This window comes from Spea bombifrons, chromosome 3 (genome assembly GCF_027358695.1).
Source record: "Spea bombifrons isolate aSpeBom1 chromosome 3, aSpeBom1.2.pri, whole genome shotgun sequence".
Taxonomy (NCBI): domain Eukaryota; kingdom Metazoa; phylum Chordata; class Amphibia; order Anura; family Pelobatidae; genus Spea; species Spea bombifrons.
In genome coordinates, this window is record NC_071089.1 from 9,999,597 (window position 1) to 10,021,338 (window position 21,742).

Sequence of the window (21,742 nt, forward strand, 5' to 3'; positions counted from 1 at the left end):
AAGACTCCATAATGAGAAACACACGTACAACCAGCTGGAATGGATAATGAGAAACACACGCACAACCTGCAAGATTCTAGAATGAGAAGCACAAAGAACCTGCAAAGACTCTGTAACAAGAAACATATGCACCAAATGCAAGCACCCAGGCCTCCAAAAGGAGTCAGGAAACATGTACAGCATTCTATCCCCAATATCCCCCACAATCAGCAGCATTCTATCCTCAAAATTAGCAGCATTCTATTCCCAGAATGCCACAATCAGCAGCATTCTATCCCCAGAATGCCACAATCAGCAACATTCTATCCCCAGAATGCCACAATCAGCAGCATTCTATCACCAGAATCCCACAATCAGCAGCATTCTATCCTAAGAATCCCACAATCAGCAGCATTCTATCCCAGGAATAACCAAGAAGTACTCTTTCTTATATCAGGAAGATGTTCCAAATTTTCTGATGCACATTTAACAATTCTAGACAGAGGCACGAGAAGTTTTTTGACCATCCATGACCAATCAGTATTATTACAAATTATGTAGCTAGTACCAAAGTATTCTTTAGCACTTAACAATGGGAAAGCATGCTGCGCAAAAACATGGGTTTTCATGAATATAATAGCTGTATACAATATAAAAGTGTACATACCTGACGTTACCTTCCTTTGGGTGGTACACGCTTGGGACATAAAACATTACCCCAAAATAAAGTACGTGCTCACTGGCATATTTCTCCAATTGCTTCTTCAGCGATTTTTCAAGGTCCACCCATCTGCTATGATGATCCTTTGCGAAGTACCAGAGTCCAAAATAACTCGACTAGGTGAAATAAAAATGATTGTTAGCAAAGAATAATGAGCTATAATCGTACAATACTAATGATATATATATATATATATATACACACACACAAAAAAAACATACATATACATACACACACCCTATATGGACAAAAGTACTGGGACTGTATAGAGTAGAGTGTGTGTATACAGTATATACATACATGTATGTATGTGTGATGTGGCATATTCACCTGTATGAAACCACCGAATGACTGTTATAAAAGCAGAGCTAGCACTTAAAACAACATCACATTTTAAACAAACTATATTTTGTCTTAAATATTACATTTTAACAGCCTCACAGTTCTAAGATACAGGGATATAAACTTCATACCATCAGCCACAGAGCTCATTATGTTCAACAAACAGATGGCAAATATGCTAATTAACGTTCCTGTTCTCATCATCTCTACGGAGTATCGCAGCAATTAAATAAAACGTAAAGGACTTTAAAGAAAAAATGAAACTAATTAGCAGAACGTGCTGGTAAGCACTGTAGGCCGAGGTCATAGAGTTTACCATCCTGGATGTATGCTGCAAACGGTACATGCAAAAGAAGGATGTCTACATTCCGGGTAGACCAGTTCATTTGATTTCTCCAGACCTCTCGGCACACGTGCACCCAAGGCTCACAGATATCCTAGCCCTGGATTATCTCTTTCCAGACCTTCTGACCAAAGCCAAGAAAACTCAAAAAAAACTTGCAACTAAGATCACCTTGGCAGCTTTGCAAGAAGTCCACAATGTACAACAGAACTGCCCAAATTAAATCCAGAATGATCTCAGCTACCATCAGATGGCCTGATGAAGACTCCTATATACATGTTACTAAGTTATTATCTCTTGCTTACTGTATATTGGGCCACCAGTTTCCACAGCACTTCTTACAGTCCATGCATACGACGAGCTGATACTTTAGGTAAAGAGGAGCCCGCTCGCAATCTAGAGTCCATTAAAGTTTACAATTCAACAACATGTAGAAGGCCCCATTTATTGATGATCTCCTTTCTCTTAAAAAAATAACAGTGTAACCTGTAATATTCAACAAAATGAAAACAGACGAGCAGCAAGGGCCAAACAAAGTAAGTTTCTCATGCAAGAAGGGCTGAGCTGATCCTGAATATTGAGTTCAATCTGTAAAGTGCTCCTCAAGAAATCTCTGAAGATTAGGTTGTTGTTCTGTTTTTTTATGGCGTTCCAATCAGAGACATTTCCGCAGCATTCAGAATACTAGGAATATTATGGCAACATCCAAATATTGGGGTTATTCACGTCGACCAACAGCTAGTCTAGGAAAGCACAAAATGTCAAATATCTCGCGTTTTATGATGATTAGTTCTTGTTTTACTTGAATGAACTTGTTCTAATTTAACGCGTAATGATTGATGAGCTGGTATTTAAAACAATTCTGTATAACTTAATAACTGAATGCACATCGTAAAGGAGTCTGGTTACTCCATCCCAAAAAGTAACGCAATGGGAAAGTAAGATTTACACTAATTTCAACCCTTGAATTTCAACCCTTGAATAACACGACTGGCTGGAGTATTGAAGTCTACTGTTAGGACCTGGTTGGGTGTCCAGAAGTCCAGGGCAGGAGTGGTCGAACAGGTTAAAGGTGAGACCCTTCCAAGAAAAGTCTCGGGGATCAGTCGCAGGACCTGCTCCCGACATATGCAAATATATCAAGGATTTGACCCCTAGTGTTAGGTTTTTGCAGGGTAGATGGCAGATTCTCAGGATCTCATAATCTGGAGCTTCATATTCTACTCTGTCTTAATGATATCATAATGATATTCCAACTGGTGCTTTTTTTTCACTGGTATATGACAGTCGAAGTCCCTGCTTGAATACAGGTGATTCATTTCAGAATATCGACCTCCTGACAGCTGATAAGTTATCCTTATCGAGCCTTTGCTGTTGGTATTAAATGGTTACGTTGCAAGGGTTTTGATTTTAAGGCAATTCAATTATAAGAGAGCAGCCATTCCTGCCGAAAATGTCATAATCTATAGCTAAAAGGCGTTCAATGTAAAGGGGTCGCTTTAGAATGACTTTGCAATGGTTAATCTGTATACAAAGCACAGCGTGAACTGCATATACAAAGCCACTTACACACACATCGCAAAAGCAGGACAGATGAGTGGGTAGAATTCTTTTATTAAAAAGCGACATTTTTTTGCAGCGTGGGCAACGGGACCGCTGCACATTTAAAAACATGAACCGCGGTTCTAAGGTCAGAAATGTTTGGGTTTTTTTTATTTTATTTTTTTATTATATTAATGTACTTTTGTGTTTTATTGCTTTCTTTTATTTTTCTCGTCTTTGTCTTTCAAAATTTGTCACATGTGAAAATATACTAGAAAATAGCAAGTACGTTATCTGAGACAGATGAAACATTTTGATTGTACAGGAATTCATATTTCATTCTTTTAGATTTCTATTTAAATGGGAACAATTCAGCTTGGTCAACGATTTCATTTTCAGTCAATATCTTGGTTTTTATTAAAAAAATACTATTCTTCAAATTTCACATAATATGACACCATATTTAAAAGCAATATGTGCATTCTCATTGATGGTATCTGATTCTTTATATTTATACATGATTGGGGGTGCTTCAACTTTGTCATTGATCTTATTGTATGCCAATATATTTTGATGGTTTAAAACAGAAATAATAAATATTATTGGAGACAAGAATATGACCTAGAGAAAAACCAATAACGATAGTCTAGTTGAGAGAGAGAAAACAGATAATAGGGTTCAGTTGGCACGTTTTTGTTATTTTTTCAGCAGAAAGATTGAAAATACAAACATTTTTACACTTACATAAAAATACATAAAAAATTCTCTTACCTCCTCTAATCCCAAACGCTGAGCAGTAGCTTCCAGGCAGTGTAAGCCGGTGTTATCCATACTCTGGGTCAACTCAATCTTGACGTTGTCCAACAGATAGATTGTTACCACAAAGCAATTCTTGCTCAGAACGTTGTACCGTTTGGTCCTCCGTAACTTCAGCCCAAACGGCATGGTTGGTAGCTTTGTGCAGGTGTCCCTTCTTCTGTAATATCTCAATTCTTGATCTTCGCTTTGAATCTCACCGCACAAACTAGTGTCGTGTTCCAGCGGTCAGGAGGGGAGTCCATACCCAGCGCGGTGTACCCGGTGTTTCCGTAACCTACGAACAAAACACGAAAGTGGTTAAAATGATGGACATTAACGGAAAAATATCCGAATTCATACTAAAATCAGAGAAAATGTGGACGTTCTCTATGGACATTGGCAAAGTCCAAGCAAAATTAGCATTATTATTAAATGAACCCGTGTTTAGAGGAGTGTGGACGCCTTCAGCCTTGAATTTCTGGATGATGTCAAATGAATGAAAAGATGTATTATTAATTATCTCAGCCGAGACAAGAGAAGCCTCAGTAACTGGGCACGAATCAGTTTGAAATCCGTCTGCCATGTTGCTATGGCGATGAGGAGAAAACGATGGTAATATTAGTACAATGATCAGGAGCAATAGACACTTTAGTTAGTCTGTTCCTATGAGAGACTAGTTATTTTTAGCAATGCCTATCCCAGAATAACATTTCCACCTATTAAAAGTAATGGTGGTTACGTATATAAAAAGGAGGCTATTTCTACGTCAACTTAATATATGTTTTACTTGTTGCAGGAATGGTCGTATAAAACTCTCTGCATTAGGTTATACATTGTTTTAACTTTAACAGAAACGGACAGATTGGCTGAGAATGGCTATGTTTTAAATCATCCGGCTGGACATTCTGACTAATGGACTTCATTGGCATTGCCATAAAGAATCAGCTCAGTGTGGGGATCGTGCGGTGGAAGCCACCTAAAATATCACGTGACTGACAGCAATGGCCGCCTCCAGGTCTGCAGATAAAGGAAGTTGATTGGAACAAAATGAGATAAAACCATTCTTTGGTTACTGTTGCAGCACTATATTTTTCCATGGGACTTCCCATTTAAGAGTTCACCTCATGGAAGCCGATATCCGAAGGCTTCACAAAGTATTCCACACACAAAAAAAAATAATAAGTGGCGATCCCCCACAGGAGGTCACCCTACGGGAGCCAGATGAGTAGAATCCAGAAAAACAAGAGCAGGGCCTCCATGTGAACATTAGTTTTGCAACATGAACTAAGTATTCTGTATTATAATTACAGTTGTATTAAATATGAATAATTCTAAAAAGAAGAAAACAAAAAGGAAGAATTGTTCATGGTGATGCTGAAATTCTACTAGTTCACATGTACAAAAACAGCTGGATATAATAATAATAATAATAATAATAATAAAAGTGTTTTGTCATCTTTAGCACAAATGCTGCTAATATACCAGGAAAGCCGACTGTTAGTAAAAGCTAAGCAAATTGCGGTCCAAATCTGGACTTCTTTATTCCATTGCAAGCGCACCACGTCCACAACGGAGGCAGAGTGACCTGCCGCGTCCGAACTCTGGGGTCAGTGGTAAGCGGGGTCATAACCCCACGCTAGATGCACAGATAATGGGTTTTAATGGGACAAGGCATGCATAGGTAAGTAGGTAGGTGTGTGTGTTTGTGTGTGTGTGTGTGTGTGTCTGAGTGGTCAGCGTGTTTGAGTGTACGTCAGTGGGCCATTATAACGAAATGGTCCCTCTTCAATAAAAAAAAAAAAAAATTACCCCCACTTGGGAATCTGGAAGGAATTCTCCAATGTAAAGAATATAAAATTTCACGCCCTGGTTTACACTTCTTTATCATACAAAAAGTGTGACAAGTACATTTTTTGTAAAAAATTCAAAATGAATGTCAACATTTCGTCCTCCAATAAGATAAGCAGGAATATTCACACATTGCTATACCAACAGCCTGCAAACACATTATGTTCCAATGCTATATAAATATTGAAGTGAAAATGCTATTTTAATATTTTAGCGTATGTTTTCGAAGAGGTAAATAAGAAGACTAACGTGTATTGTTGAAAACGTTAATAATACGTATCTCCTTTATTACCTCCTGGAAAAACAATCCGTCAAAATGCTTACGGAAACACTTTTTAATAAGTGCAGCTCAGAACATGAAAGGTTTTAGGGAGGCAGTTTCATAAAAGTAAAAAAAAAAAAAAAAAAATGTAGCACAGACATTAATTACACGGGATGAGCGAGCGAAGAAAGTGGATGAACTTCCAGACCTGTTTAGCAAAAAACCCTATTCCATACCGACTCAAATACCAGAGGTTTGCTGCATCAACCTGTCCCAAACGCCATAAATGGATTAACAGCACTTTTTCCTCCGAGCTTTTAGGTATCATTGTTGGGGCTGGCGCCAGAAGCACGGCAGACGGCTGAGAAAATGCACTGAATATACACCATTTTTTATCATACGCTACAGATGATTTTGCTTATGGAGAGAGGCAATGCAGAATACGACCCATACAAAGAAAGTACCTATGTTTGGGTATATGATGTATAAATCAATGTGCAAAAATGCATCTGTGGGCATTATATAACCTGTCCCAGTATTACACCAATCCAATGATTCTATTTATAATGAAAAAAGGGAAATCACTTTGGAGAAAATTAACTTTGAAGAGGAGGAGGATGCTGTGGACAATCTCATCCCGGTCCGCTCTTGACCTGCTGCTTGTACCCCTGCACTCCTTCCATACATGCCCCAAAGGAAATAAACCCATCTAGGGGTGCAATAATTGGTGGTCCTGATACAGGACGCGAGATGTCTCTTCTACAGCTCTCTCACACGGCCCTGGCTCTTGGGACAGCCAGAATAGGTTACCATAAAACAACATCTGGCCTTTAAGCTATATACGGATTTTGTATGGGGCATCATACACCGTTTGCTGCCTCCATATTTCAGCGATGACATCACATGTTATATGGCATGCGACATCATCACTGCAGTGCTTCGACCTCCAGGAGGCTTCCCGGTCCCAAGTACGAAGGTTGATCACTGGGTTGGCTCATGTTTTAAATAAAGAAGGATTTAAGATAAAGCATTAAACATGTATTTGTTACATATGTAAAATACCGTATTTGCTCTATTATAAGCAAATGCTCTGAAAAATACCCCTCGTCTTATAATCGGGGTCGTCTTATAATCAGACCTCAAATAGGTCTGACTATGAGACTACGATCCAGATCCCCCGCAGCGCATCAGGGGACCTGGATCCTCCTGTCTTTTTTCCTATAGGGTCGTCTTATATTCAGGCTTTTCCTTTTTTTCCCCTAAATTAATATTCAGACTTGGGGGGGGGTTTGTCTTATAATCAGCGTCGTCTTATAATTGAGCAAATACGGTATTAGGCAGACTGGTGGGAGATCCTCTTCAATACAAATATTTGAATCTATTTCTCGTTTAGATCTATCAATCAGGTAGATTGCAAGAACATGAAGCTTCAGGGAAAACAAGACACTTTCTTTCTTCTAGACAGAATCAAGGATGAGATCTTATTCAAAATGAAATGAAGTCTTGGATTCCGTTTCAAAGCAGAAGCACTCCCTTACAGAAATAGTTCACATGCATGGGACTTCTGGTTCACTGTAGCTACTTTAGACAAACACATACTTGTACTACCCACAGCGTGGGCTGGAAAAGGAGACTTGGCTGGTTTCTCCTAATACTTAGAAGTAAGATTTATTATACTGTTGAGAGGAGAGCGCCTTTGAAGTGACTCAACCATCTCTGATTGCCCCTGAAGAACAAGAGAGCATAAAAAGACTTGCTTTGATTTTTTTTGGGGGAAAAAGTGTGTTTTTCTTGTGCCTTTAGATTTAAAAAACATTGATGAGTAACAAAAGAAAAAAAAAGAAGAAAATAGCTACAATTATAAATAGTTTTTTTTCTCTGTTTAGATCAGATCCTACTGTAAACTGCAAACGTGTGGACAAAGAAGATGAAATAAAATTAAATTTTTCTTTTTCTTTTACAAATTTGTATTCCAAAAGGAAAATTTTTAATGCTGATGTGCCACAAGCTGTGCTGAACAAAATATATTAAATACAGTACTGGGAAGGAATCTTTTTTTTTTTTTCTGGATGTCCAAAACCTATCCGTAAAACCCTTTTTGCCCTATCCATATTTTACTTTCCCTAATTAAAAGTTATCTGTAGTCATATGACACAAAAAGAGGGCATTGGAGAGCTGAAGTACGTAATTTCCAAAGTTGGGTTCTTCATTATAGGTCTTCTTCTTCATATGTTTATATAGAAAAAAAAGATTTATAATAAGAAGAGAATGTCCATGATTTTGGTATTTTCCCTTTTTTTTGTAAAGCCTGCCTTCAGAATGATCACACTCTTCCGTCCTTATCTGCTCCTTACACATCTTTAACTCTCTTTTGCGAGTGATGACAGCAGCTCTCTTCTCTCATCTCAGCGTCTGACATCATGGCAGGAATTGGGCAGATGTTAGGGAAATAGCCAATGCTTGGGTGGACGTAATCCAAGCTACCATTAAGCTCTACCAATGGGCTTCATAAAAGAAGACATCCCAGTGCCGTCCCTAACGTGCGTATTGGGATATCTGCTCTGCTCCTGTATGAATTATCGCCCCAGGGCTACAGAATGTTAAAGGGAACCGTCACATTCCATATTATGCCCGATACTACATCTTACACATTGCTGTCTTGGCTTAACAAAGCAGTGATAATAGCTTTACACAGGAAGCACACGGGGTAATAAGACTAAAACAATGCTTGCACATCAACGGAAGTATGTTACATCTTTCTGGGTTTGACATGAGAAGTCCAATGCAGTCGTCGTTGACCGGTCATGGGAAACATCGGAAAAAGTGCATGAAATGACTTGGCTATGTCTGATGGGGGACAAATGTGATCTCAAGGTGAAAAATAAAAATCGAGACTGAGAGATGGATTTAATTATGGTTTTATGTCATTAAGAGTCCCCTTTAAATTTCACATATCTACTATACACCAATCGAAAATGTCTTTGTGGCTACATTGATGTAGAGTGTCTAAAACTTTAAAGGAAGATGTTTCTAAAATACGGTCCATCCCTCGCTTCCCCCTGGTTCCTCAATGACCCACATTAGCCTTTTCACAGCGAGACTCACAACTACGCCGACACTTCTTGGAATTGCTCATCGCGTTCAACACACATAAAGCCATACTTTCCGAACAAAGTCATGGAAATTCCCGCACCGTTTATCATAGAGGCTATAAACCCTTAGCAAAAACATACAAAGGAGGCCCAGGTGCTGATCAACGAGCCTCCCTCCCTTCATTTCCAGTTTTAATTCAAAAAGTAATGAAGAGGTGCCTTTCTTCCGCGCGAAAAAAAAAAAGAAATTGATGTTTGCACGGTCACCCAAGCGGAAACGGAAATGCGATCTCGCGGTATTAGTGCTACAAATCAGTTCCCGGGCATCGGACGTTTAAATTTAGGTCGTCTTCAGTGATGTGTAAAATATTATTTGGAACAGCGTAGAACGCAGACACGAATCATCAAATGTTTTAAATGAATGAAATTTTATGTAAAAAGCCTAGTTTTAGATCATTTTTTAAGCTTTTGCAGGTCTATAGCTGAACATCATGTGATTTATAATCCATAAATGACATTAGGTTGCCAGGCTGAGCTCCAGAACTTTGTCTGGTTCAGGTGGACCTTTTGTTTGGTAATACGCACTTTGATGTCCGGTTCATACTGCTCCGCTTACAAAGATATCCCGGGAAAAGGAATTTATGGATACCCGTTTCTATATTTGTACTTTTAAACAAATACGCAGGAAATCCAACCGGCATTTAACCTTCTCGGCAGGTGAAACATCTGTGGCTTTGAAATGTAACCAAGGTCCTTAGAAATTGTTTTACGCTGGATTTAGATGGATTTATTTCCAAAGAATAAACTCTTTCATGTAAGAGGAGGAATCAGAGTTCACCTTTGAGTTGGTTCGAAATTATCAGAAAAAGATTACCCTTTCCAGGCATCCTGAGAAAGTCAATATTTGCCAAAGCGTCTGAAATATTTCTACAGCAGTTTGGTGAATGTTTGCACGTTTAATGGTTTGGGTCTTGGCATTTAAAAAGGAATGTCTCTTACTAAGCAGATAGGAAGGAGGGACATAAAAGACCCTTTCCTTATGTAGATCATATCCAGACGATATATTAACATATGTAACAGTACTCAATGGTTTATTATAAATATTAAATATCTTTTATATATATATTTTTTTTTTATTATTATTTTTTTTTCTTTTTTTATTTATTTTTTTTTTTTCCCCACTATCGTATGAAGTCCCTCCTGTTTCCCACCGGGTGTTAATTTGGGAAGTACCTCTAAAGACTTGACCCCATTAGCCTGTCTAGCAGGCTAACGTACCATTGGCACAGATCAGCCATATCTGGGTTCAATCCTAAAATTAGCAATTTGAGGAGAATAAATGGTACCCAGAAATATTTCTCTGATTTCACAGATTAAGCGGAATGGATTTCACTAGCCTGACGCCCAAACATTTTTAAAAGTATGGGTTACCCCAAAATTGTACACAAAGAATTATTTAAAAGTATTAGAATTCTAAATCATTAGAATACTTTTTTTTTTTTTTTAACATGACTTGACACTAAATTCAGCGCCTTTAGCTTATTCGTTAAAGTCTTTTCCAAGTGGAACGGCACCTTTAACACTGTTAAATTGGTGAACTTAAATGTTTCATCTCATGTTATCTCACATAATTTAGTGTATGAAAAAAATAAAAAATATCTGAATTAAAAAATGATTCCGTTTTCAGATTTTAATTTATTTTTTCTTTTTTATGTACAGCCCCCACCAAATAATTAAATAAATAACCAGCATGTATTGTGTACATATTGCTTAACACATATAATTGTGTAAAACATAATTAATTGAAGCTAATTGTAATCTCTGGAATCTTTATTGCATTATCATTTATAAAATCACTAATAACCAATCACTGTCTGTAAGGAGATTTTCCAAACCAGAATAAAATACGAGGGGTTTGGTGAAGAAGACCAGAAAGAATGCTGTAAGGTGCCTCAGAGAGTAATATGATCCATGCCACAGGTCAGTAGCTTGGAAAGCAGGCGGCGTGTTCAATTAAAATACAGGAAGTGCACTGCGGCAATAAATCAGGGGTTAATAGTTTCTGCCAATGGCTTATCTCCATCGTGGTGTGCTGCTGTTTACAATAAGGAGATAAGCTCCTTCCTGAAATAATTACTATTTAACCTTGGACACCCTGAGGGGTCAACACCAGATTTATTTCGGAGGGACTCCGAGGAATATTGGTGTACCTGCCACCTTCATGTTGGAAATGCTGCATAAACCTTCCAAATGACCTTCAAGAGTTGACACTCTTTCTTTAGAGCCCAAATCCCTCTTTCCATCCCCTATGTTCCACTTTCCTAGGAGTGTTTTGTGGGTATAGACCTCCAAAAGACCTAACAATTGTCCATTCTTTGGCCACTTGGCCATGTTGGGTGTAACAGAGGCTGATATTCATTAGGTCTAAGTGAGTTAGGCTGCTGAAAGAAATTTAGATATGGCTGAACTCAAGGCCATAACTTCCAAAGGGCAAGAGGGGCAGCTGGCCCAAGGATCGCAAGTTGAAGGAACGTGCTTGAGTTCCTACATTCCCTTCCTTTCCAGAAGCAGATATGCTGATAGTAGGGCTGAAACAACGAATCGATAAAATCGATAATAATCGATAACGGAAATCGTTGTCGACGATTTCCGTTATCGATTAATCGAGTGATCGATTCGTTGTTGGAGCACTCGGCTCCTTTTACTTACCTCCGCGAGCGTTCCCCGCTTCTGCTACACGCTCTGCAGTCTCCGCCTTCTAGCTACGTGACGGATGTGACGCGTTCCGGAGGTAAGTATTCTTCATGTCTATGTGCACAGATCGCACAGAGCCACTCGCACAGAGCGAATCGCTCTGTGCGAATGGAGCCACTCGCACAGAGCGGTTCGCTCTGTGCGAGTGGCTCCATTCGCACAGAGCGGTTCGCTCTGTGCGAGTGGCTCCATTCGCACAGAGCGGTTCGCTCTGTGCGAGTGGCTCCATTCGCACAGAGCGGTTCGCGGGGGTGGGGGTCCACGGTGGGGTGGGGGTGGGGTTTCAGGGGATGCAGGGTGTGAGTGTGGGTGCAGGGCAGAGTGGGGGTGGGGGTGCAGGGCAGGAGACTGGGTGCAGGGCAGAGTGGGGGTGGGGATGCAGGGTGTGAGTGTGGGTGCAGGGCAGAGTGGGAGACTGGGTGTAGGGCAGAGTGGGGGTGGGGATGCAGGGCAGGGTGTGAGTGTGGGTGCAGGGCAGAGTGGGTGCAGGGCAGAGTGGGTGCAGGGCAGAGTGTGAGTGTGGGGGCAGGGCTGGGTGCAGGGCAGAGTTGGAGACTGGGTGCAGGGGCACAGTGCAAAGTGCTGGGTGCAAAGTGCCAGTGCTGGGTACAAAGTGCCAGGGCTGGCTGCAAAGTGCCAGGGCTGGCTGCAAAGTGCCAGGGCTGGGTGCAAAGTGCAAAGTGCTGAGTGCTGTGTACAAAGTGCTTGCTGGGTGCAAAGTGCCAGGGCTGGGGCAAAGTGCTGGGGCAAAGTGCTGGGTGCAAAGTGCCAGGCCTGGGGCAAAGTGCTGGGTGCAAAGTGCCAGGCCTGGGGCAAAGTGCTGGGTGCAAAGTGCTGGGTGCAAAGTGCCAGGGCTGGGTGCAAAGTGCTGAGTGCTGGGTGCAAAGTGCTGAGTGCTGGGTGCAAAGTGCCAGGGCTGGGTGCAAAGTGCCAGGGCTGGGTGCAAAGTGCCAGGGCTGGGTGCAAAGTGCTGGGTGCAAAGTGCCAGGGCTGGGGCAAAGTTTCTTGAACAGTAATAGTCCACCTCTTTTCAGAATGTTTGGGGTTATTTTGTTTCATAAATATTGTGTTTGGGTTCTTGTACTTTGAAAATATTGTTTTTTATTACATCATAACGAAATAAGAATGTTAATGTAAATTTTAAGTTGTTTTTTAACATCCAGTTCATTAAATTATTTTAAATAAACGAAAAATTTGCATATTGTTTTTTTTTATCCGATTAATCGATTAATCGAAAAAATAATCGGCCAACTAATCGATTATTAAAATAATCGTTAGTTGCAGCCCTAGCTGATAGAGCGTAAGAGATCTCAGACTACCCGTTAGCCTTAGATGCTGCTCCTAACAATATGCAACTCAGGTTGTTTTATTAGTTTGGATCTGTCTGACAGTTTAGTTGGCATGGTTCCACTCAGCATTTCAGAGAATGCCAGTACTCAAATAAAACTTGGACAACTATGAGAAATCTTTGGGTATCGGATTCAGAAGGTGGATATACCCTCAAAAACGCTACTTGAAACCTCCTTGCGTTAACATATCCTTCTTTCCACTGATGAGTTAATGATGACAAAGACTAGCACTAAACAGTAATAAGAATGTTCCATGATGTTTTGATCATGTAATCACGTAATCATAGCGATAACGACAGGCGAGATGTTATTCAAGATTCTCTCATAAAATATTCTCCTAACATCCTTTTTATAATAAAAAATGTTTTCCTTTACATTGAAATAGAGGTTACTGCCAATGGTAGCAGAAACACAAGATTCTTATATTCACAAAGACAATGCGTGCATGATATATGGGAAATGATAAAGCCTAAGGAGGACTTATTAACCTCCAACCTCTAAAGATCAAGTTACAATCATGACAATAACTCAGCCAAAAATGTGTGGTCTACAAACCAACACATAACCCCATCACATCTGCCTGGAACACAAAGGCGACAAATGTTGTAAAACACTTGGGGAAAGAAATATATAATTTAGGAACATCGGGCTAGGCGGCTGGATCAGTGAAATCAATCCTAGACTACAGTAAACCTAGAAAGCAGGGCCAGATGGACAGGGCTGTCAACTTCAGGGACTCCACTAGTGATTTTAAAGACCCTGGATATCAGCAACTGGGAATATTACTACACCTTGTAGACCAGTTGGTGACAAACGGTGGATACAGTGTTAAAGCTGCTGTTCCACCTACTCTGCTGGACCCGTTTAAACTGAATGCCGCCTTAGAAACGTAATTTAGTACTGCTGAATGTCCTAATCCTTCACAGAAATAATGTAATCATGCATGCTTTTGTCTCATTCATACATTTTGCCAGTACCTCATAATCGTCATGTGACCCAAAAGCAAGCACTAATAGGTTGTTGCCATAGATAAAGGTTCTGTGTTTTTTGAGGGTGATTAAGCTTTTAAATGAAAGAATAAAGTGTCAGCTAAAGTTTCTTTCTATAACATACCGGAGAGTCAGTTACAAAAGTACCTTTAAGTCTGGATTTACGTACCTAAAAAACTGGTTATTTGGACAGCTGTAGGGAGAAGAAATTCCAAAACGGACTAAATGTTTGTACTCTATATTTTCTTTGTCGATATTTGGTTTAAGTTAACCCGCTGTTTGCATGAAAGAGACGTCGACATCTGCCTTTGTCGAACACCATTTGACAAGAGGAACTCGTCCGTCACACGCAGGACACAAGTTACATCTCAGGCTTTGCTAAACATAAGGGGCCAAAGCGCCTGTGATAACTTGCCTCCAAGGCATCAGCATCTGAAATTTGCCCCTGATGCTATTTGACCCATGTTACTGTTTGCCTGTTACTAAAATATAGGATTGCTTCTACTATAAAAATAAATTCTATTTATAAGAATTTCTATTATATTTATATTTTGAAGTAAAAAATATGTTATTCTATGTGTTGTGTTTCATGTAAAGGGGCAGTAAAGAGAGATGGGGGGGGTTTTGCAAAAGGAAGAATGTGATGATCTAAAGGGGACATGAAGCGAATACCTTTTCTCAGAAATAATACTTTAATGACGTAAATGTGATCTTCTGTATTGTGAAGTTGCGTAGCCTCCAGAATACGTAGCTCAACATCCAAAGCAGGAAGAGGACTTTGGGGTTTGTAAGACGCGTAACAAACAAATGCGAAAGGTCTCTGCACGCAACTTCCATTCCGTATACGTTTGTTCTTTAACACTTGGTAGATATCACAACAATGTGCTATTTCTTCCTGAGCTTAAAGAAAAAAAAGTGAGATTTTCTTAGACCCTTTGCTATTTTCACTGCATTTTAGTAAGGATTTTTTTTCTTTTATATGCTGTTTTGTAGATTTTCCTCCAGATTCCATATGACTTTCCTACAATACACCTACTGTCTCCGGGATGGATGAAGTTTAAAATTCAATGTTTTTCTTAGCTGGGGTTACATAAAAAAAGGAAGGGGTGTGAGCTTTTGGTGCCGCTGGCTTAGGAATGCAACGTCACCTCCATAACAAAGATTCTAGTTCATTGTCTTCTTTGACCCCATTCATCGCATACCATTGTTAATCGTTAACGACAAAGCGGTTGGTGCCCTATATTGTAAAACTACCATTATGGTCACCATTACACATTTAAAAAAAAAAAAAAAAAAATCCAGGGGACGCACAACTCTGTTAATGTATTTTTTGTTTTTCATTTACTAACATTACCTAGAAAAAAAAAATCTTTTATTCCAAAGAAGGGTTAAATCAGTAATGCAATTTAAATAAAATTAGAAGATTACAATTTATAAAAGTAAAATATATACATAAAAGGCATTTGGCTTAGATATTTTAAATTTTATTGTTCCATTTAACAGCACGTAGAGGGTTAAACGGTTAACGCCAATGATTTTTCCCTCTAGCTGTCTTTTGATTGAAATCACAAAGAATCTGATTAGAACTGAAATGCGTCAAACTGTTAGGCTACTCTGTTGCTATGATTTCTTTAGAATTTTTTTTTTCTCTTTAAATTATGGAGGCGGTCATTCCGAGCTTTTTAAGGATCAGTAAATCTTGCACATTTTATCATCCCGTAGACCACGATAAATAAAACACACCACAGATTCTTACATTTCAAAAAAAAAAATCCAGTAACTAGAAACAGGCAGCCACTTATTTATCATTGGCCCTGCCCTTGGTTTGACCCTGGGTACTGACCCCAGCAACCCCTCTGTGACCCCAGTGTTTACTGCTGAGAGCAGGGATATGATGTCACATTGACATTTTTTTTCACTATTAATGATGCGATGCATCAGTTGGATATTCACGGTGCTCCTGTATGCGCCTGTTGCAGAGATCAGAGATCTCCCATGTCTATTGTGCAATATCACAGCGGGGAGCTTGACCTCCAACCCACCCCACCACCTATCTTTGTAGGTAGACTTCTTATTGGAACCTATTCTGTCAAAAAGTTATCACTCAAAAGTCAGTTCCCAAGATCTCCAGCTATCAGTCTCATCTTGGAGAGGAGGATCGCCCATGAGCTACAACGGACCCCATTTCTGTTCTGTTATTTTTATTCCACAACAGATACTGAGTATCACTGTGATTCAGTGTTCCCTGGAAACAGTAGGCATTACTGCCAATTGCATGAAACTATGTCCCCGAAAGACCCCGGTCTTTACTTCACATGGTGTGCTACAGATTCACGTCCTCCCAAATTCTCTGCTAGCAGATGTGTTCTGGAGTCAGCCTAGCGTAGGGCATATGGGCCACCGACACATGAAATCACAAATTACTAACCAGCACATGTAAGGTGTGTGTGTCCTGGAATACATTGGCAACCCTAGGATTGGGGGGATACAGGCTGATGCATGCCCCACAACTGTCCTGATTTGGGCAGGACAGTCGTGATTTTGGGACTCTGTCCCGCCTATCCCTACCTCTGTCCCGCTTTGCAGGGGCAGAGGAAGGTTGAGGAGAGAGCAGTACTTTCCTTGGGCGCAGCTGCGAGGGGGCACACAGCCGCCCAATCAGCAGCTGCAGCCAACAGGACTAGTCGGGAGATCACAATCTGCCTCTATTCGGCTCAACATTAGGGAATGCAAGGTCTTTACTGCTCCCTGATCAATGCGCGCCGGCAAATAATGCCGAGCGCGGGGATATGACGTCAGGTGTGTGTATGGTCAGTGTATGTGTATATGTGTGTGTGTATAAGGGCAGTGTACATGTATATGTGTGTTTATGGGCAGGTGTGTGTAAAGGCATTGTGTAAGGGTCCTGTAGACTACTCTTCCAATGATACTCAGCCAGCATTATGGTGGACACCTGGCTGGCTGAGCATCATGGGAATTGTAATTCACAGCTTTACCTACATTTTGAAACGTTGGGAGGTATGCTGATGTGGCATTGATTTCAAAGAGGGTCTCGGAAACTGCAAATAGAGACAAAATGCAGAGGCTGAATTTATGAAAAAAATCATATCTGTTCTATTAAGTGTTATTAAGCGACAGACCTTTTAGAGCAAGAAGATTTCCAATATGAGGAAGGATTACTGAACCACAGAAAAAGACTTTTGTTCAATAAAAAAGTACTCCCTGTGCAAGTCAATTGTTTTAAAATACAAAATACATTTCATATCTGCTGCCTTTGGAGAGATTTCATCAGCGGAATTAAGAGGAATCAGAAAAGATGCCTATATCCACAAAAAAAAAAAAAAAAAATTTAACCCTAAATCGACGTAATCTTTAAGCGTTTGGTTCAGTGTTCAAAAACCTTACTTTGTCTATCAATTAAAAGCTTATTCTGGAAGCCCTGCCAGCATCGTAAAAGAAAATGAGTGATTCTTTGGCCGTTTGACATAGAATATGTTATTTTAATTATTCTTCCACTTTATTAATACATCTACTATGACTGCCTGTCACGTCTTGCCCGTCTTACGCACAATAAAACGCACTCTACTGTCTGACACCAGCTTCATACCTACGGAGCCCTGGGAATACTTCCAGCCAGCACCTGAAACCATGCGTATATGTGATGTGTCCCTCCACATACTATCCATTCCATACCATCAATGGTTAACATGATATGTGACAACGTATGGAGTAAGTGATCCGATACACGTCTATACATCACGCGTGTTCACACACTTATCACATCTCCTGTTCTCTGATGGCAATCGGATGTTCTGATCACTGCTCTGGGCATACATTAAATCTCAATAAGTCTCAATATGGAAAATGTGTCCAATCCCTTTAACGCCTAATCTTTTTCATTTCAAATTGTTTTTTTAGTCCTTTACAAAGCAATTTCCAGAAGCACCGGGTATAAAAAGAACAAAGTTTCATCCTAAGCCAACAATTTGCCATCCTTACCATAAGGCTCTATGTGGCACTTTGCCAACTATGGATGGACAACAATGCCACTTTTACAATATTTTACAGAGAAAACAGTTTCTGTCCCTGCAAGGATAATTCAAACCGTAGACTTCATCGTAAAATAAGAGTCCTGAATAGCAATCTCATAGCGCGCAGCGAAACACCCTTACATTGCCATTCTAAAATTGAATTGGCAGCCGTGCCAGCTTTAGAACGTACATCTTAAAAATTAAGCTGTGGGAGGTTAAGGGTCAGCCCCGGAACGTTTCTCCTGGCACGGAAGGCCAAATTGGCTGTGAGATTTAGTTTAGGCACCGTTTAGTAGATCAAGACCCATATTAATAACTTTACATTCCACGTGTTAACCTTGATTTATTTTTTTACAAGGTACTTCGGGGTTACAGACTGAGAAAGGCTTTTAACGAACAGGTTAAAAGAAGGACTTTTAAGACACGCATAACTAAATGCTTCGTTAAAACATTCCTAGTACTCCCGAATGCCCAAACTATCTGCAGAAATCATTCCTTAAATCATGGAAAACTTTGCTTTTATTCATATTTTTTGCCGGGAACGCTGGTCATGGGACATTGAAGCTGGCACGAATAGGTTGTTGCCACGGAAACTGAAAAAGCATTTTAAAAGTTTCGGTGTTGTTTTAATAAGATAAAGCACTCAGCGGAAAGAATACAATGACAGGCAATGCCATGGATTATTTACTTAACATGCTGGAAAGTGGAACTGCAACCTTAAGAGAAATATATATTCGTCTACAGATCGATTCCGGGGCAAAGTATCCAATGTGGAGCAATCACCATGGAAACCAAAGGAATGTTTCTACAGCTTGCTACCTAACTCGAACCGCTGATTACGAATACTTTTATTATTACATGTTCAACAAATAAATAATTTACTTAAGTGGCAAATAAAATAAGCACCCCCTGCTACCTCCCCCCACCCCACAAAAATGGTCCTATATAGAATGTATAGGTAACTCAGCAGCTTTATACAATACCACAGCCCTACATACCCCAGGGAACATTATATGGGATGAAAGCGCACAGTACTCATTATTACTCACGTGCCACAATACTTCTAATGGGTACAATGAACACACCGCTTACCCAGTACACAACCAGGGCCATATCTGCTAAACGCAAAAACATCAGGCCAGACTTTAGCAAAATGAGCCATTGTACAGCGCTCCGGAATATGATGGCGATATATAAATAATAACAATAATATTAATAATAACTGCTTGTAGGAATCTGCATGCAAGGCATGTACATAGTTCACCGGGGAGCCTGACACCCACCCCCTATACATTCTATATGGGACCCTGATACTCACTAAATTGCCCTAGCGATGGGGGGCCAGTTGGCGCAAATTAAATTAAAAGACGTTTCTGATGGCAGAGCTCGGCCAGGGGACTAACAGCGGACAATCCTCGCAGGCAGTGGGCGGAGTCACGACTGTCAATGTAAACACGCACAATGTATAGATGAACGAGAGGGGCAGACATGTCCCAGCACAGCTTCATCTCCCACAGCCAGACAGCAGCTCCCGGCTCAGCCTCTTACATGCCCCCAGGGCAAATACACAAGCCTTCGGAGTATGCAGGACTTCACACCTGCCCCCCCCCCAACAGAAAAGGTATGGAAGGGGGAAAGAAAAGCATTTGGGCGTTTTCTTCACTTTAACCCCATTATTGCCGCATGGTTCTTAAATTCTCTTGCATTCAGTTACATCTATCTATCCATATAATAGATATATAGGTAGAGATATCGCAGCTACTGAATACCTCAACATGCAAAAGAGTGATGAGAGTTGAAGTCCATTACATTGTGTAGTGTGAGCCATCGTGTTATAAAGATGGATTCATGTTGGTACATTTACCCCACACTGTGCCCCGCTGGGGTGCCCTGACTGACACACTGGAAGCAGGCAAACAAAACACCTATACCTGCTCTCAATCATCTCAGGCACTTCTCATCCAGCGCTGAAATGGTTAATGCGGGGCAAGTAAAGATACAATGTAACCAGGTGCTTACCTGCACGGGCCGGCGATGCGTCTCCCGGGGGCTATGCGCTAACGATGCGATCCATACAAACAAGGCTGCTTCGCGTACTCCCAGTTACACTCTCACATCCACAAATCCAAACACCATCTCAGAATATGATCCAGTAGATCCCCCCCCAAGACGTCAGCAAGTCAGGATCCCACAGATTCCCATCCATTTGCTGGAGGGGAGAGCACGCTTTGTTCGCCTGGGATGGAAGCTCCTTCTTTTTGCATCAGACGCTGGAAAGTTTGGCTTAAAAAAAAAACTGTTGGAGGAGAAAAAAAAAAGGAAGAAAGAGGAGGGATTTGCACAAGACCTGATCAGCACCGGTCTGGGAGGAATGAGCGAGGAGAGGAGGAGGAGTAGAGGGTGTGTGTGTGTCTGAGGGTGTGTGTGTGTGTGTCTGAGGGTGTGTGTGTGTGAGCGCTCTTGGTGTAAAGTGCATTAGACTGATCGCTGCTGCCCCTTCCTCCTGACATCACAGCGCTGGAATCCCTGGAATGTGGAGCCAGTGGGGATGTAACTTGTTTTGGTCAGTAGGGAGGGGGGGGGGCATCCCTTTGCCCTTTTGAATGAGAGGTGGGACAATAAAAACATTGTTAGTTACCCCCCAGAGAGAGACAGGTTAACAGCAGAGTGAGATGTGGAACTTCCTGAAAGGGTTATAAGGTGTATTAGGTAGACCCCATTTCATTTTTTGTTCCTTTCTGATTTACCTACACAGGTATGTCCTGCTCCTAAGCTTTGGAGAAGCGATCACCTTTCTGCACATTATATATATATATATATATGCTAGAATTTTTTCTTTCTTTTTTTTTTTTTAACCACATTTCTCGGAGTTTGTGCACGGGATCCAGGACTGCGCCTGCACATGTAATATGCGTGTTTTCAGAAGATGACCTAGAAAAAAAAAAAGCTTGACCTAAAAATGAAATGTTACACCCATGAAAGGGTATTACTCCATACTTCATACTCGTTTTTCGCATGTGTCCATAGAACCAAAAATATTCAGTCAACCACTTGTCTTTGTTTCTCCTTTTTGCCTGATGTGCTCCCCCATTCCATCTGTGCCTTTATCCAGCTTCCTTCATTTGGGGGGGGGTTCTCAAGAGATTACGTGTTAATGGCTTTTTGCTTCCACCGTTCTTCTGAAAAGGAATACGAGCAATTTAATGTTAGAAGGCAGTGTGTCGTTACTCTAGTATCTTGATTATGAATCCTTCTGAATAGTGACACCTGCTGTGAGCACAAATATCTACAGTGGATCCTTGCAGACCACCAGTCCTCCCTTTGGGGAATATCCAGGACAGTTCACCTGTTTCTGGAAGGATGTGCCTACTGATGAACATGATTGAAATTCATGGTCGTATCCACTACAAGGCACTGGGTTATTGGGTCTAGTTTTAAAGCATTAGGAGGCCTAAGGTGTCCTTTACCACCACTAAAGGCGACCAACATTTTATAATAGTAGAAGCTGGATAAATGCACTTCAACAGAAATATATTTGGGTTTTCTTTTTCTGTTATGATCTTCTCCATAGAAGTAATGGATGAAGCTAAGATTGTAGTAAAAGGGGTATGGAATCAAGAGACAGCAATAATCTCCAGCCTGGAAGAAATGCAGTTACCGTGTTGAAGATACAATGTAAGTCATTATTGTGG

General features: G+C 40.6%; 1 protein-coding gene across 1 annotated transcript in view; it reads right to left on the bottom strand.

Moving 5' to 3' along the window:
* The window catches only part of PTPN14 (protein tyrosine phosphatase non-receptor type 14), a 43,059-nt gene extending 22,597 nt beyond the window's left edge, over positions 1 to 20,462 (bottom strand). The window contains exons 1-3 of the mRNA XM_053460813.1: positions 20,070 to 20,462; positions 3,699 to 4,020; positions 647 to 816 (exon numbers count right to left, since the gene is read on the bottom strand). Of these exons, the coding sequence (XP_053316788.1) occupies positions 647 to 816; positions 3,699 to 3,872 (344 nt within the window). The 5' untranslated portion in view covers positions 3,873 to 4,020; positions 20,070 to 20,462. The remainder of the gene's footprint in view (positions 1 to 646; positions 817 to 3,698; positions 4,021 to 20,069) is intronic.
* Positions 20,463 to 21,742: the final 1,280 nt, after the last annotated feature.